General features: G+C 35.4%; 1 protein-coding gene across 1 annotated transcript in view; it reads left to right on the top strand.

Annotated features, from left to right (window-relative positions):
* The first annotated feature begins 14205 nt into the window (after positions 1 to 14205).
* The window catches only part of LOC137648227 (inter-alpha-trypsin inhibitor heavy chain H3-like), a 175513-nt gene continuing 172218 nt past the window's right edge, over positions 14206 to 17500 (top strand). The window contains exon 1 of the mRNA XM_068381151.1: positions 14206 to 14393. Within this exon, the coding sequence (XP_068237252.1) occupies positions 14334 to 14393 (60 nt within the window). The 5' untranslated portion in view covers positions 14206 to 14333. The remainder of the gene's footprint in view (positions 14394 to 17500) is intronic.

Here is a 17500-nt window from a genome sequence, read left to right as displayed (position 1 = left end):
GGTCTTTGTTTTACGGTGGACTAGGAACGGCTACATATGTTGTTGTTTGTGTGTGTGTATATTATATTATATTATATATATATATATATATATATATATATATATATATATATATATATATATATATATATATATATATATATATAGGCTATATACATACATACACAATACACACACACACACACACACATATATATATATATATATATATATTTACAAATATGATTCATATAAAACTATGCAGTACTCATGCATTGCATAGGTTGCAACATTCTAGAATGAAATAACACAAAAATATATCGGATAATACCCCAGTGATATGACTCACTGGCCAAATATGAAAGAGAAAGATTCACATGCAATGCTTTTGAAGTTAATCCAGAGGGAATTTAGTTTATTGCAAAAAGGTTAGAGTTTAAACATTTAAAACCGTCAGCCATCGTGGCCCGGGGCAGTGACCTCATACTCCCTCAAAAGTGGGAGGAGCTTATTGATCTAACCCCTTTCAATTTGGCTTCAATCTGTGCTCATCGAAAGGGAGGATAAGGATAAGGAGGAAGGTTGAATTGGATGAATAGCTTCGCTTCCCTTGCTTGTTCTCGTTTTATTAGAGAGAGAGAGAGAGAGAGAGAGAGAGAGAGAGAGAGAGAGAGAGAGAGAGAGAGAGAGAGAGAGAGAGAGAGAGAGAACCCTGAATATAATGGGATTTTCTAATTAGCATTTTATGTAAAGAATTATGTCATATAGTTTTATCTTTGATTTTGTTTTTCTTATTTTTAACGAAAATATTGACGAGAGAGAGAGAGAGAGAGAGAGAGAGAGAGAGAGAGAGAGAGAGAGAGAGAGAGAGAGAGAGAGAGAGAGAGAGAGAGAGAACGTTGAATATAACATGATTTTCTAATTAGCATTTCATGTAAAGGATTATTTCATATAGTTTTATGTTTGATTTTGGTTTTCTTATTTTTAACGAAAATATTGAATATTGAGAGAGAGAGAGAGAGAGAGAGAGAGAGAGAGAGAGAGAGAGAGAGAGAGAGAGAGAGAGAACGTTGAATATAATGGGATTTTCTAATTAGCATTTCATGTAAAGAATTGTCATGTAGTTTTATTTTTTATTTTGTTCTTCTTATTTTTAACGAAAATATTGACTATTGAGAGAGAGAGAGAGAGAGAGAGAGAGAGAGAGAGAGAGAGAGAGAGAGAGAGAGAGAGAGAGAGAGAGAGAGAGAGAGAGCGTTGAATATGACATGATTTTCTAATTAACATTTCATGTAAAGGATTATGTCATATAGTTTTATGTTTGATTTTGGTTTTCTTATTTTTAACGAAAATATTGACTATTGAGAGAGAGAGAGAGAGAGAGAGAGAGAGAGAGAGAGAGAGAGAGAGAGGAGAGAGAGAGAGAGAGAGAGAACGTTGAATATAACATGATTTTCTACTTAGCTTTTCATATAAATATGTACAGGTCGATACCATTACGTTCTATCTTTCGATTTTATTTTGCATATTGTTTTTAACGCAAATAAATAATTATTCATATATCAATTTTTTTTTTAAATTTATAATTGTATAGAAAACAAGTAGGAAGGAATGAACAGCATAAAGTGTTCTAATTGTTTTTGTCGTGAATAAACGCTTAAATGTATTTTTAGTTCTTTTTCTTGATTTTTTTTTATTTTGATGTTTACAAAGAATTTGGCGGAATTAAGACAATAATTTAGAATATTAATTGGCAGAAAGACATTAATTGATTCCCCTTATTTACGGTAGAGAGAATAATTGAATGAAGTTTGCTCTTAGATTTTTCGTTACTTATTTTCTAAAGAGTGGAACGGAATTTAAATAAAATTAAGTAGTATTGAATAGTATGAAGACCACTTGTTGATTTTAACTTCTGTTTAATTAAAAGAGGACGGTAGAATAGCGGGGTTGACCTTTTAAGATTATTCTATACTATAATTTGATTGATGTACCTGAAGCTGATGAAGACCTTGATGTGCTCATGAATGAATTCAGTGTGTTTGAAGTCGACTTAATGTATGGAAAGCTCCGGAATACGATGGAATAACGGCTGAAATGATACTGGTTGAAAATGAAGTGAACCCTAGAATACTTACAAGATTGTTTTGTAGGATGTGGCATGAAGAGGCAAAACCTGATGAATAGGAGTTAGGAGTGTTGGTGAAAATGGCAAAAGAAGGAGACCTGACTGATTGCAATAATTGCAGAGGCATCACATTTACGTCCGTTATGATAATATATAGGATGCTTTTTCTAAAGAGACTAGAGAGAAAGATTGAGGAAAAGCTGAGAGATGAACAAACGGGATTTCGAAAAAGTAGTTGTACTGACCAAATTTTTATTTTGAGTGGTACAGCTATGTGTAGAACATAGACATGCACTTTTGATGGTATTTGTGGTCTATGAAAAAGCCTTTTATAGTGTGCACCGGCTAATTTTGTGTAGAGTCCTACGTTATTATGGAATTATTCTTAAATATGTGAATTTGATTGAGTCTTTTCATGAGCATAGCAAGTGCAAAGTTGATGTTAATGGAGTCCTATCAAATGAATTTCCAGTGAAAAGCGGAGTGCTCCAAGGGAATGTGTTGCCACCAATGTTGTTTATCCTCCTCATGGATTTTGTAATGCGTAGAACACTCAGAGATGGTGGAGAAGAATTGGACTGGATTAGTAATGGGAAATTAGCACACTTAGAGTATGCTGATGATGGTGTTCTTATTATCAGAGCAACATAGGATTTGCTATGCTTGTTTACCAGAATGCATGAAATATCACACGGTGTTGGGCTCAAAGTAAATAGGAAAAAGACAGAGATGATGAGAACGAAACTTGCAATGGAAGAGGAAATATCATTGGAAGTAGGAAGGATTAATGAGGTAGAATCATTTGAATATTTAGGAATTATGTTCTGCATTACAGGGTCTTAAGAATTAGAGTTTAGTGAATGATTGAAAATAGAAAATCAGACAATGGCTTGGTTAAGTAAATTTTGGAAACCAAATCGCCTGAAATTACATATAAAAACCAGACTATATCAGTTTAGTGAGATTGGTGTTACTGTATGGACATGAATCGTGGTATGACAATGGAACAATATCCAACAGATTCTGTACATTTGAGAACAAAGCCCTCAGAAGGATATTGGGAGTTAAATGGCATGACAGGATTAGAAATGAAACTATAGAGAGATTACCCGAGGGCCATATGTGGATGAGATCATGGTGAGGGGTAGATGGAGAAGGTTTTGGCATGCTCTTCTTACTCCCTAACAGAGATTAGTACATCAAACGTTTAACCGTGCTCCACAAGACACTAGAAGAGTTGGAAGACCCAGGCCTTAATGGTTGAGGACTATGAAGCGCGAAGTAGGAGATAATGAAATTAGAAGTATTGATTTAAATGCTCAAGATAGAGACGACTGGCGAAATCTAACCGAGACCCTTTGCTTCAATAGGCGTAGATGATGACGATGGTGATGATGAGTGTGCTGGCGCCGTCAAGAATGACGTCTACTGTATACAGTATATTTAGAGACACGCACGCGCACACAGATTCAACCCTTCTCACCCCTCCCCCATTACTAATTACAACCCACTGGTTCGGCAATTTGTGGGAGATTGTGATTTTCCAGTGTACCGCTCGGTGTACCCCCTTTTACAAGGATATGACTATTCCTCTCCCCCTTCCTAAGAATGACAAGAAAGAAATATATATATGTTGCCAGACACGTTGTTCTTTACGTGCCCAGTCGTTTGAACAAAGACATTTTGAGTGAAGTAAATTTGAGGAAAGTCAAAATTATGTCATTTTGAGAGATGCCTATTGAGTGATGTCAGTTTGAGCGAACCTCTACCCGATAAATTCAACACAATTCGAGCGATTTAATTTCGAGCGACAATTTGAATGAAGTCTAATTTATGACATTCCTCATGAAGGCAAATCTCGGGAAAAGAATCACAAATTCTAATATATATATATATATATATATATATATATATATATATATATATATATATATATATATATATATATATATATATATATATATATATATATATATATATATATATATATATATATATATTTAAATAGTCTCAGATAACCACTTATATGAAATCTATTACTTTGGTATACAATGTTTCTAAGAATAAATTAAGGGGAAATATATATATATATATATATATATATATATATATATATATATATATATATATATATATATATATATATATATATATATTTAAATAGTCTCAGATAACCACTTATATGAAATCTATTACTTTGGTATACAATGTTTCTAAGAATAAATTAAGGGAAAAATGCAAAGTTTAGAATAAAAAAAAATCTAGAGGAAAATATGAGAAATTCTAATAAAAAATATTGAAAATATAATAATGTAAGATACTCAGATAAGCAGTAATATCTAAATCTTCTCTAGATTTATGTATGCTTTTGATTCTTCTTTCTAAGATCTTTTATTTTCATTTCGTACGTAAGGGTTCTCATGAAATTATTCCAAAATATTTATCCTTTGTAGGCTCGCTTCCCTTTTCAAAGCCTCTATTAAGAGCTAAACTGTTAGGTAACTACAAGACAGACTTTTGTTGTTGTTGTTTTAGATTGCCAAGCAAAAAGCAAGACACGGGCTCTTGCACGAAGGCAATGTAAGTGGGATGAATTGTTTAAGTGGTAGGTATTAGGAACATAGAGGATGGACAGGATTGCAATGGAATGATAGCTGCATTACGACCGAGGCTGGAGTCCGGAGCTCAGTTGAGGGGCGTTGCAAAACAGCAGGCCTTCTTCAACCCGGGTCCTCTTCGGTCCTAGAGAAATAGATTTTTTCTTATTAGCTTTGTTAAGCAGCGTGCTCCCTCCTCCACGTAATTATTTGTTCGCGGCAGATCCATTTGAATCCTGCTAAAAATGTTCTACTAAGATAAAAGGAAAGTTTGGTCGTCTTTTACGGTTGTTTGCCATTGGATGGCCAATATAGTTATCTTCAAAATAACTTCTGTCTCTTTCGTATTCCAATGTGGTGCTCAACCGCCATTTGCAACCTTTCACTTCACAATGCCACGTAGTCATCATTTGAGTAGTTTTATCCTTTCTATAGATAAATCTATTATAAGCTGTGGTTGTTATTGTCACGACTGCATGTTAATGTCCATGATTGGTTAGCTTTGATTGTTACCAACAACTGAAGATTTGATTTGTAATTGCCAGAATAAGAAAACAAATCGTTTAAAACATAATTCAAGCAGCAAACTACTTGAAAAAGTGGAAATTGAGCTAATTACCGTTAATGAAGTAATTGTTGAGAAAAAACTCTACAAATCAAGTGAACAACCATTTGTGGCTATCGCTGAAAATCAACCATCGCTTAAAATAACATTCGCCTTTACTTTCTCGTCCAAAATAGTGTCACACCAAAAGACTTCGTTCAAAGTGCCTTCGTTGATGATAAAGTTCGCTTAAAATGAATGGAATCTGTTCTTTGTTATATAGGGGAGGATATTTTCGTAGCAAGGACAAAATTGAAAATTGTGAAACTATGAAGCGCGAAGTAGGAGATGATGATTGGAGAAGTATTGATTTAAAAGTTCAAGATAGAAACGACTGGCGAAATCTAACCGAGGCACTTTGATGATTATGATGATGATCTTTTATTCACAATGTTATGATTATTTTTTGAACCGTTCGACATTTTCCAGCACAACCTATCTCAGGGAAAATCTAAGTTGCAGAGTCCTCAGTACTGTACTGTGGAGTAATGGGTCTTGAAGTAGATGCAGTACTGATTAAATTGGAATGTGTACTGTACAAGCTAAAAAACCTCAATGCGGAATACTGTAGGATGCATACTACTTTATATTTTTTAAAGATATATTAGAAACGACTTCATCTATCGACCTATTCTGTGTATGTAGTTTTCGTTCATTCATAGCGTATATTAGGCGAACCAAAGCGTCGGTGGGTATACTGAATATAGTACAACGTCTTCTCTCTCTCTCTCTCTCTCTCTCTCTCTCTCTCTCTCTCTCTCTCTCTCTCTCTCTCTCTCTCTCTCTCTCTCTCTCTCCACATGTTTTATGAAATTTATTTTTTTCTAATTTTTATCTACCCAACGTCAATCACTTTCATTTCAAGATACGACCAGCAATCTAATAACCTATTTAAAAGTGTTTGCTAAGTATATGTGATATCCCTTCGACGAGATAGGTTCGCATACGCTTTTTTTTTATTCAGTTAAGATATCAAGAGATATATTGAAAATATTAAGTGCTTACTTGAGTTAGGAAGATTAAGTTTTTATTTATGAGGCAATTTTTTTTCTACCTTTCAAGTTTCTGACGCCAAAATTTGCTACCCTAAAAATACCAAAAGATCGTCGCGAATCTGATAGCCTATGGTTTTAACCATTACTCAATGCTATTTACTTCTAGAGTCTGGAATTCAAAGCAACGTCAACTCTTTATTGGTTTTGTAGCACTACTTCTACCCCTAGATGCACATGCCCTCTAAATATCCTTCTACTTTACCTCCGTTCTAGTGTCATTATTTCTTTCTTTCTGTCGAACTTCTAACTTTTAATTCACAATTCAACTGCTGGGTTTTCCCAGAATTACACTTGGGTGCTGAATGGCCTCACAGGTCCCAGCACCATGTTAAATGGTTTAAATTCATAAATCCAATCAAGAATTCCAGTACACATCACGTCAATCTAAAAATGTTTAAAGTTTATTACCACCGCCAAAGAAGTTGGAAGGAGGTTATGTTCTACCCCCTGTTTGTCTGTTTGTGCTTGTGTGTGTGTGTATGTTTGTTAGTGAATACATTCCAGACCACAATTTTAATCGTAGAGTAATGAAACTTGCAGGGATTAACTGTTATGTAAAAAGCTGGATATTATTAAATTTTGGAAGGTTAAGGTCTAGGTCACGTGCAAGCAAAATGTCCAATTCACATAATTAGCCATAAGTTTGGACATCGTTGTCACAGAGACTTCAAACTTGGTTCATATTTAAGTATATGAAAATCCACGCCATTTGATGCGTGTCAAGGTTTAAAGTCAAAGTCGAGTCCTAGGTCAAAGGTAAGCAAAAGGTCAAATTCAGGTCATTAACCTAGCAGCTACAATTTTAATTGTAAAGTAATGAAACTTGCAGTGATTTTAAACTGTTATGTAAATAGCAGAAAATTATTAAATTTGAGAAGGACAAACGTCAAAGTCACGGACGAGCAAAATGTCCATATCACGTAATCAGCCATAAGTTTGGATATCCTTGTCACAGAGACTTGAAACTTGTCTCATATTAGAGTGTATGAAAATTCACACCAATTGATACATGTTAAAGTCAAGGTCGAGTCCAAGGTCAAAGTCAAGCAAAAGGTCAATTTCTGGCCATCAATCATACAGCCATAATTTTAATCGTAAAGTAATGAAACTTGCAGGGATTTTAAACTTATGTAAAGAGCTGGAAATTATTAAATTCTGGAAGGTCAAAGGTCAAGGTTACAGAGAAGCAATACGTGCATATCAGGTAATCAGCGATAAGTTTGGACATCGTTGTCACAGAGACTTCAAACTGGGTTCATATATGAGTGTATGAAAATCCACGCCAATTAATACATGTTGAGGTTGAAGGTTAAGGTCGAGAAATAAGCTGCCGCGGCGGAGGTCTGCGCTCTACTGAGTGCCCCTCTATTTTTATATTCATGAAGATAAAAACTTTTTTTTTTTGTATCTTGTAGACGCTACGTGTATAGTTGCTAGACATCTACAAAGCCAAGTGAACATGATCTTTATAATCACCCTAGAAGAGAAGTCCATAGACGTATAATGATATTTGCAAATTACAGTGGCCAAACACTTTCCGTTTAATTCTCTTGGAGTTCTGCTGATAAATGTAAGACATATGTATGGTAGCTGGTCGACTGTAGTGGTTGTAATCCTGATATATTTACTGAAAGCTTGAAGATTAGTTACGTCAGAAGCTTTTACCTCTTGCGGTAAAATTGAATAGGTGTTTACTGTGTAGAATATATATATATATATATATATATATATATATATATATATATATATATATATATATATATATATATATATATATATATATATATACATACATACATATACAGAATGTATGTCTGTGTGTACGTGTGTAATATTTGATTGTATGTCTATTGTAATCGGCGAAAGAGTGTGTACTTATTAATTCTAATTCATCTTGAGCAAGCTCTAACATTCGAAAAGCATATATAATAGATTTGCTCTATAAAACTTTCTGAATCTTGGCAATTTGCTCATTTATTTATTCAGCAAAATCCCGTGTCTTTATATATGTATATATATATATATATATATATATATATATATATATATATATATATATATATATATATATATATATATATATATGCGTGTGTATATCGCTAATTGTTTTCAACTTTTTACAGTTCCAGAATCAGTGAATCCATCTCACCCAAGCTTTGTACAACCCATCCTGGAAATAATGGATTCAAGTTTATTCAAATAGTCGGCCATACATTCTTCGAAAAGGAGATAGCCAGGGTTCAATGATGATAAGGTATGTACTTATGAAAAAAAAATTCATTTTAAAAAGTATGTGCATAGCAATAAATTCACAATGAGGGCCCAAAGTTCTTCCCTATAAATGTGAAGAAAAAAGTCCATAACAGTCTTGGCCCTGATTTAATAGTTTGTCGGGTTGATGTCTAGTCTTGTAGCCTAAAGTTTGACAAAGAAAGGCATATGAAGAATCTGGATACTTGGAAATGTTCCAGGATAGGTAGGTAACTAGATTAACCATTGGGGCGTGTGTAATCTCTTCTTTTTCTCCTCTGCTTTCGGGCTAGGGCTAGGTAGAGGGATTAGGCGGCTATCCCCATCGGCTTTGCATGAAAAATCACATGAAGTATTTACGTATGATTACTGAGAAATTGTTGTACATAGGTAAGGAAAAAATCTTAGTCTTTTTATGGAAGTTACTACTTCATTAACATACAGTATTAAGTTTTTCTCTATCGCCTGAGAATTTAGTATATATTCTTTCTCAATTGTCTGGTTGAAATGCCTTATAGTAATAATAGTTTATTTTATTTCACACCATAAGAATCCACTCATTTATATCGCCTATATTATTAAAGAGCAAGTGCCTGGCCATATTTAAATATATATTTCTTTCCTGTCACACTCATGGGGGAGAGAGAGTAGTCATATCCTGGTGAGAGGGGTTACCCGGAGAAGTACACTCGCAAACAAGACTCTCCCACAAATTGCCGAACCAGTGGGTTGTACTTAGGAAATGTGGAGGGGTGGGAAGGGTTGAATCTCTGCGTGTGCTCGTGTGTGTGTGTGTGTGTATATATATATATATATATATATATATATATATATATATATATATATATATATATATATATATATATATATATATATATATATATATTTGACGTCGTTCTCGACTTTTCGAGTACACTTATATTGATATTTATTAATAGCTAACCTCTCTCAATTGGCGGGTTAATTTAACACAGTGACATAGCAAAGGACATCAATTAACAAAATGACTTAAGTTCTCCATCATATTCTCATACCTTTACCGATCGAAAACGTAGAAACTCCCTCCGAAGAGTCTCCCCGTGGGAACATCTGCCTCCCGCCTGAGTTTGTCGTGAATGAGGAATCTTCTCAACGGTGTCACCCTTCTGAATATCTCAGTATCTGGGTTGTCGATGGTCGGCGAGAGGCGGATAGGGTACCGAGGCATGTCCGTCGGCGCAATATTCATCTCGAAGGGCACCGAGAGCTGTGTGTCTGACGGAGATCTTCAATTTATAATGAGTAGATCTGTTTCAAGTTTAGGATGGTGGGGACGATTTCATAATCTTCAGGTCTTGCTAAATCGTTTGGCATCGCTTTGTTCAGTATTGTTCAATTGCTTTGGCTTAATCGGAGTAATTTTGTTCGGTATTGTTCAATTGCTTTGGCTTAATCGGAGTAATTTTGTTCGGTATTGTTCAATTGCTTTGGCTTAATCGGAGTAATTTTGTTCGGTATTGTTCAGTTGGCTTTGCTCAGTAAATTGATTGATTTTGTTTCAGTATTGTTCAGGTGCTTTTGCTCATTTCATTTATATGTAGTTTTCAATGTTTTTAATTGTGTCATTGGGAGGCAAATAAGGTTTTGAAACTTGAATGATGTTCTGGTTTTTAATTTCCTTCAAAATAATTTGTTACATTGCAATTTTACTAATTGCTTTTTAGGAGTCCTTGCTGTTAGGCAATTTGCTTTTGCGTACCTTTATCAAATCTAATATGTTTATCTTTTGATAAGCAGTTTTATAACTTTGTCAATATAATTTTTATAAGTTTAGAAAGCTTTGAACAACTCCAGCTCCAGTTGAAGTCTTCTTATATTTTATGGCATGTTGTACAATTCTTGATTTATACAACATTTATATCTTTGCTGCTTAAATGGCTGTCAACATCCCTTCCTTTCAGAAACCTTTTGGATAGCATATGGGAGACTGCCTTCTGTGGCTTGCAATTCATTTTAGTAATCACATTTATTTTCACAACGCCAGAAGGGTATCATATTACTATATATTTAAAACTTGTTCTGTGCCAGAACCTTAGAATCGTGGCAATCTAAATGGGTCGGATTTCGTTCCCTTACACGAGATATTTGCTGGCCTCAGGATATACGGATGTGCAAGGGTACATTATATGCTAGTCCAAGAATATATTGTGGCCTGAGAATATATGCGGGCACCAGGATATACACTGGTCTGAGGATATACTATGTCCCCAGGATACACACTGACCCAGGATATATACAGACACGAGGATATACCCCACCACGAGGATACACTCTGGTCGTAGAATATGTGCTGCCCCGAAGATATATGCTGGCTCAAGGATATACACTAGCACCAGGATATGTGCATACCTGAGAATATATGCTGGCCAGAGGATATAGACTGGCCTGGGGGTACTCGCTTTCCCCAGTATATATGCAGGTCCGAGGATACACATTGGATCGTGGATAAACGGTGGGCCAAGGAAGTACACTATTCTAAGGATTTACTCTGGGCTGAGGATATACGCTGGTCCGAGGATATACGCTGCCCCGAGGATATACGCTGCCCCGAGGATATATGCTGCCCCGATGATATACGCTGGTCTGAGGTTACATGCTGGTCTGAGGTTACATGCTGCCCCAGGGATATACATTGGCATCAGGATATATGCAGACCTGAGGATGTACGCTGGACAATCATTATAGACTGCAGCCCAACGGTACATGCTGACCCCAGGACATACGTTGGCCCAAAGATATATGCTGGACTGTGGATATGTGCTGGGCCGAGGATATATTCTGGTTAAAGGATAGATGCTGACCACAGGATACTGTATATACAGGCCAGTACATGCTGGTCCCAGGAATATGCAGACCCGAGGATAAACACTGATCTGAGGTTGTTAGCTGGTTATGCGTTGGCCCGAGTATGTTTGCTGGTCAGAGGATATACTGTACACTGGTCTGAGGATATATGTTGTCCTGAGGATACAGTATATGCTAGGAGGTTTTTCTTCCCTTTGGGGTTTAGTTCTCGTAACTACTATTTCATTTTCTATTACCTATTTCCTCATATTCTTGAGAGAAGTGTTTCATATTCTGAGGGTTCTTACTTTTAGTTACAAATCTATCATTACTGCACTTCTGGTCTTTCCCTTCAAGCAATGTTGCATATATTTCTTTGTAGGGTCTAAATTTTTCATCATGTTGCTGCGTTTATATAATTTTTATTAAGTTTTTCATTTCCAAAATTTATGAAGTTTATGACTTTTGCTTAAATTTTATTATGATTTCGGACAGATTTGAGAGAATTTAAATTTCCATAATGCTTAATCCCCTTATTTTAGCGTTTTACACATTTTCAGAATTTACAATTTTTTGTAATAATCGTAAAAGTTATTTGGCAGTTTTCACAAAATACAGGGCTTATGAAGTACGTATTGTTTATATTTCTGAATTATTTTAACAATTTATTTTTAGGTGATAATTAATATTGAATATAACTGAATATTTTCCTTCGGCAAACGCCAGTAATACGATACTTGGCCGGCATTGTAAAGTTGTTGAAGAATTTTGTGAAAAATAAATGGTCTCACAATACATGTTTAAATTTATGCCAGTAAGACCAATTAAGCATAAATATTTTTGTCGGAAAGTACGTTATCAGCAATTTTTAAAAGTTCTGAAATACCATGTATTTATAGATGTACACACATACACAAACACAAATACACACACATGTATATATATATATATATATATATATATATATATATATATATATATATATATATATATATGTGTGTGTGTGTGTGTGTGTGTGTGGGGGGGTTGCGCATAATATTTGTGGAGTCAAAAATTCGAAAATAACATTTATTATTATTATTATTATTATTATTATTATTATTATTATTATTATTATTATTATTACTTGCCAAGCTACAACCCTAGTTGGAAAAGCAGTATGCTATAAGCCCAAGGGCTCCAACAGGGAAAATAGCCCTGTGAGAAAAGGAAATAAGGAAAAACCTAATAGAAGTTTAAGAACAATAATAACATTACAATAAATCTTTCATATATAAATTATAAAAACTTGAAAATAACAAGAGGAAGAGACACAAGAGAGAATAGTGTGCCCAAGTGTACCCTCAAGCAAGAGATCTCTAATCCAAGGCAGTGGAAGGCCATGGTACAGAGGCTATGGCACTACCCAAGACTAGAGAACAATGGTTTGATTTTGGAGTGTCCTTCTCCTAGAAGAGCTGCTTACCATAGCTGAAGAGTCTCTTCTACCCTTACCAAGAGGAAAGTAACCACTGAACAATTGCAGTAGTTATTCTCCTGAGAGAAGAAGAATTGTTTGGTAATTTCAGTGCTGTCAAGTGTATGAGGAAAGAGGAGAATGTGTTAAAAATAGGCCAGAATATTCTGTGTATGTGTTGGCAAAGAGGAAATAAGCCGTAACCAGAGAGAGGGATGCAATATAATACTGTCTGGCCAGTCAAAAGACCCAATAACTCTCTAGCGATAGTATCTCAACGGGTTTCAAGAAAATAGAAAACCAAGTAGTTTTCTATTCAATATTTGGTGGTGACACGTTTTTCGTACCACGTTAAATTTCATTTGATTCTTCTGCAGTGATGCTGACGAAGAATCACGAGAAAAAGATGTATTAAGATACAGTCAAACATTTCAAATGTCAACAAATATAAATAAACCATAGTTTCAATTAAAAGAAAATTACAAGGCAGACACTAAAACGAGCAAAGGAACAAAAATGTTCCTTGGACTGCGTAAACACAACTCACGTGTTTCTTCGGTAGCTCGATCAATTTTCTCTTTAAGTACTGCCAAGGTTATGTTGACATGCTCTGCTCACCAAGATTACGCATTGAACAATTCTTTTAGCTCGAATGTTTATTTCATGAAAAGTTGTCCACGAAGCTCTTTAAGGACCTGTCTTTGTCTTAGCGATTATTTCATGAATATAATACTTTCCTTAGAAAATGTAGAATGATAATTACAATCCGGTGTACTTGAAGCTCCCGGTACTGTATAAAATCCACACGCAAGCTTACTAATAGATTAAGTTCTCACGCTAACTGTGTCCCCCTCGGAGGTTGTTGGAATGAAGTCTTTATCATGAGTTACTTATGAATGTCATCTGACACCGACAGAGGTAGTTTATCATAACGCGTTATTGAGTTATCTGGGATCCAATATGATAGTTATTGTTGAAGTCTGTTGAATATTAAGGGTGGGAGTTTTTACGCTATTGAAAAACGTATCTTTGGGTGTAATGTCAAAACGCGCGCGCGCGCGTGCGTTGGTATGCGTTGGCGTAAAAGTAGAAGGAAAGCTCACCCTCCAGATGAGCTAGGTCAGGTTGGGGGAAGGGATGGAGTGGGAGGCCGCAGAATGCCTGGAGAGAGAGAGAGAGAGAGAGAGAGAGAGAGAGAGAGAGGGGCATCAGGACAGAGCATGGGGGTCAATGTGGAGTGAACGCCTCTGGCTTGGTTGGCTCTCAGCCCACCCTTGGAGAGCGCGTGTGTGTGAGTGAGCGTATCCCTCTCTCGCTCCTAACCAAACCAAGCAGGCAGCAGCCGAGTCCGACGTCAGTGTGACATGGGATACGGTGGTGAGTGGAAGTTGGTGGACTGTGCTCGCATGCTAGCCTCATTGTTTGCCAGTGCTTCGACGAGATGAGACATACCCTTCTATCGTGGATCATCCCTTGGTGGGTGGTGTCAATCGCTTGGCAGGTAAGTTTGACAGGCTGCAGAATGGGCGTGTGGGCGGGCTATTGATCGTCATGTTGAGGGTGGGCCACACAGCTCTCTCTCTTACACACTTTCTCTCTCTCTCACGGCCTCCTCCTCGAAACCAGCATAGAAGGGCAACGATTTCAAGGTCATCGTTGCACTCGAGCTCGCTCTCTCTCTCTTTCTCACCTTCTCTCTCTCTCCCTCCCTCTCTCTCACACTCTCCCTCCTCTCGTACGAGCGACGGACGGAGCTCGTACTACGACGGCGCGCGCTGCCTGTCTTTCCCCTTGCTTTGCAGTCGCGTTCACCCTCTTCATTTCATTCAACTCCTGGCTGCTGCTGCTTCTCAAGTTTTATCGCTGCAGTGTGGCCATCTCTCTCTCTCTCTCTCTCTCTCTCTCTCTCTCTCTCTCTCTCTCTTCTCCCCTCACGCCTCATTTGCTCCTTTGGCTGATGCGGAAGTCTTGAGAACTTGTGGGGTTCCCACTTCTGCGTCTTCAGACCAGAAAGTTTCAGCTCCTGGGAATTAATTTCTTGCGATTACTACTGATGTAGTATATTTATTCCCTCCCCTCTCCCTCCCCCTCCCCCTCTCTTTTCCACCCCCTCATCTCCTCATCGACGCATAGAACTCCTCAACTACTCAATTACCTATAATCTAGATATAGTTAACCTTTTATTATGCCAAAGTATAAAAGTCTTTCAAAGTTCGAACTGGAGATTCTCCCAATTTAAATGTCAAAGCATCTGCTACAGATTGGATCTAAGTCTAAGGATAATATTGTCACGGGCCTTATGGTAACTCAGGTCAAGGGTCATCTCATTAAGAATACGCCAGTGGCCCCATGAAAAGTTATCCCTTATTATTTAAAGGTCAAGGTTAGCTGAGGTTGTGGGTGAAGGTCGAAAGTCGTCCAATTAGGAATGAGGGATTAGAAATAGTGAGAAATGTGACAGTAACCATTAATCAATTACGGAGATTAATTTCATTAGCTGGTTAAGCGATAATTAGTCATCACGAGTGACAATTTACTGATCATTTATTTATAATCGGAGGCAGGAGACAGAGGAATTATCTTTTTTTTTTAATTTATTAATGAACAGTCAATCTTCATTTTTTTTAACGTTTAGTGTCATATTCATTATCAGCAATTTCGAAAGTCTTTATTGATTCATTTTAGGCCTATTTCATTTCATTCCTTTAGTTTGTTAATATATTCTCTTCTTTTGCATTAACATACGAGCAATTACTTAATCGAAAACCTGCTTAGAAGGATGGGCATAACATTAATGATAAAGGTAAAATCAATAGTTTTTTTTTTTTTTTTTTTTTTTTTTTTTTTTTTTTTTTTTCAGTTAACATAACCTACTGTAACGTCACCCTCCTTTATGACTTCACTTTTGTATCAGTATGAAATTATGAAGCTTTATTGTTTTATATAAAAGATAATATTTTTTCTAGTTGAAACCGACGCTTCTCTATTTTCGAGCACTTGATATCTTTCGTCATACTGACAATAGAATGTTTTAAGCAGATTGCTACGTATCCAAAATGTTTCTTATACTTATATACACGAATAAATACATATGTTTAAAAAAAAGATTTTTGAAAGGGAATGTATTTTAAGCATATATAGAAATATATCACGTTTGTCAAAATGTGGATATATTTACCTGGTATGGTACTTGCATTCTCTATATACACGAATACATACATATATTAAAAAAGAAATTGAAAGGGAATGCATTTTAATCATATATAGAAATATATCACGTTTGTCAAAATGTGGATATATTTACCTGGTATGATACTTGCATTCTCTGCAGTTAGAACAATATGTCAGTATCTTCATTGTTTGATACCTGAGAAACGAGACTTGATGATAATAAGAGAAGAATGACCGGAGTCAAAGGCTTCAGAAAGAAGAAAATCTGTGAAAAAATTTATGAAATTAAAAAAGTTAGACTTAAAATAATAGAAAAAATGTGTGAAGACAATCTGACTTTGATTTATTTATACAAGGGAAAAACGATCTACTCACGGAATATATATGACAAGAAAGGGACCAATTTAATGTATAAACCAGATTTAAGAAATAGAATAAGAAAATGCAATTTTAATTATTTGAAACAAGCAAGAAAATTTCCAATTGATAAAAACTTCTGAAAATGTATTTAAGTTACATGACTGAATAAAGAAAATTTCCAATTGATACAAACTCCTGAAAATGCATTGTAATTACATGACTAAAAAAAGAAAATTTCCAATTGATACAATCCGAAAATGCATTTCAATTACATGACCCCAAAAAGAAAATTCCGGTGAATAGAAATTACTAAAAATGCAGTTTAATTACATTACTCAAGAAAGAGAATTTCCAATTAATACAAACTCCTGAAAATCCATTTTAATTACATGACTTAAGAAAGAAAATTTTCAATTAATACAATCTGAAAATGCATTTCAGGTACATGTCTCATGAAAGGAAAATTCCAATGAATATCAAATCATAAAAATGCATTTTAATTACTTGACTCGAGAAGGAAAATTTTCAACCAATAAAAGTACTGAGAAAATACATGACTCAAAATAGAAAATTTCCAATTAATACAATCCGAAAATGCATTTTAATTACATGGCTCGAGAAAGAAAATTTTCAACCAATAAAAGTACTGAGGAAATACATGACTCAAAATAGAAAATTTCCAATTAAGGCAATCTGACAATGCATTTTAATTACATGACTCAAGAAAGAAAAATTGCAATTAATACAAGCTCCTAATTTAGTAAAGAAAATTTCAAATTAATACAAGTACCTAATTCACGTCAAAAAGCAGTTTAACCCCCCCCCCAATGCTTCACTCAAAAAAAAAAAAAAAAAAAAAAAAAAAAGCTATTTCCATATTTGGTATTATGACGTAGAGTCCTGGCTTCAATCCAATCTGCAATGCAGTGCGGCAATCCGATAGTCTAGCAGCATCAATAGTCATGTCGTAGGTCTTTGAATTTACTATCACGATTTCTTTGGTTTTCTATTATGCCCATTTGTGGATTCAACCACAGCATTAAGATTTCTTTTCGCTGATGGAGTTAGTGTGTATTA

This window comes from Palaemon carinicauda, chromosome 10 (genome assembly GCF_036898095.1).
Source record: "Palaemon carinicauda isolate YSFRI2023 chromosome 10, ASM3689809v2, whole genome shotgun sequence".
NCBI lineage: Eukaryota > Metazoa > Arthropoda > Malacostraca > Decapoda > Palaemonidae > Palaemon > Palaemon carinicauda.
This window is presented reverse-complemented; position numbering and strand designations above follow the sequence as displayed.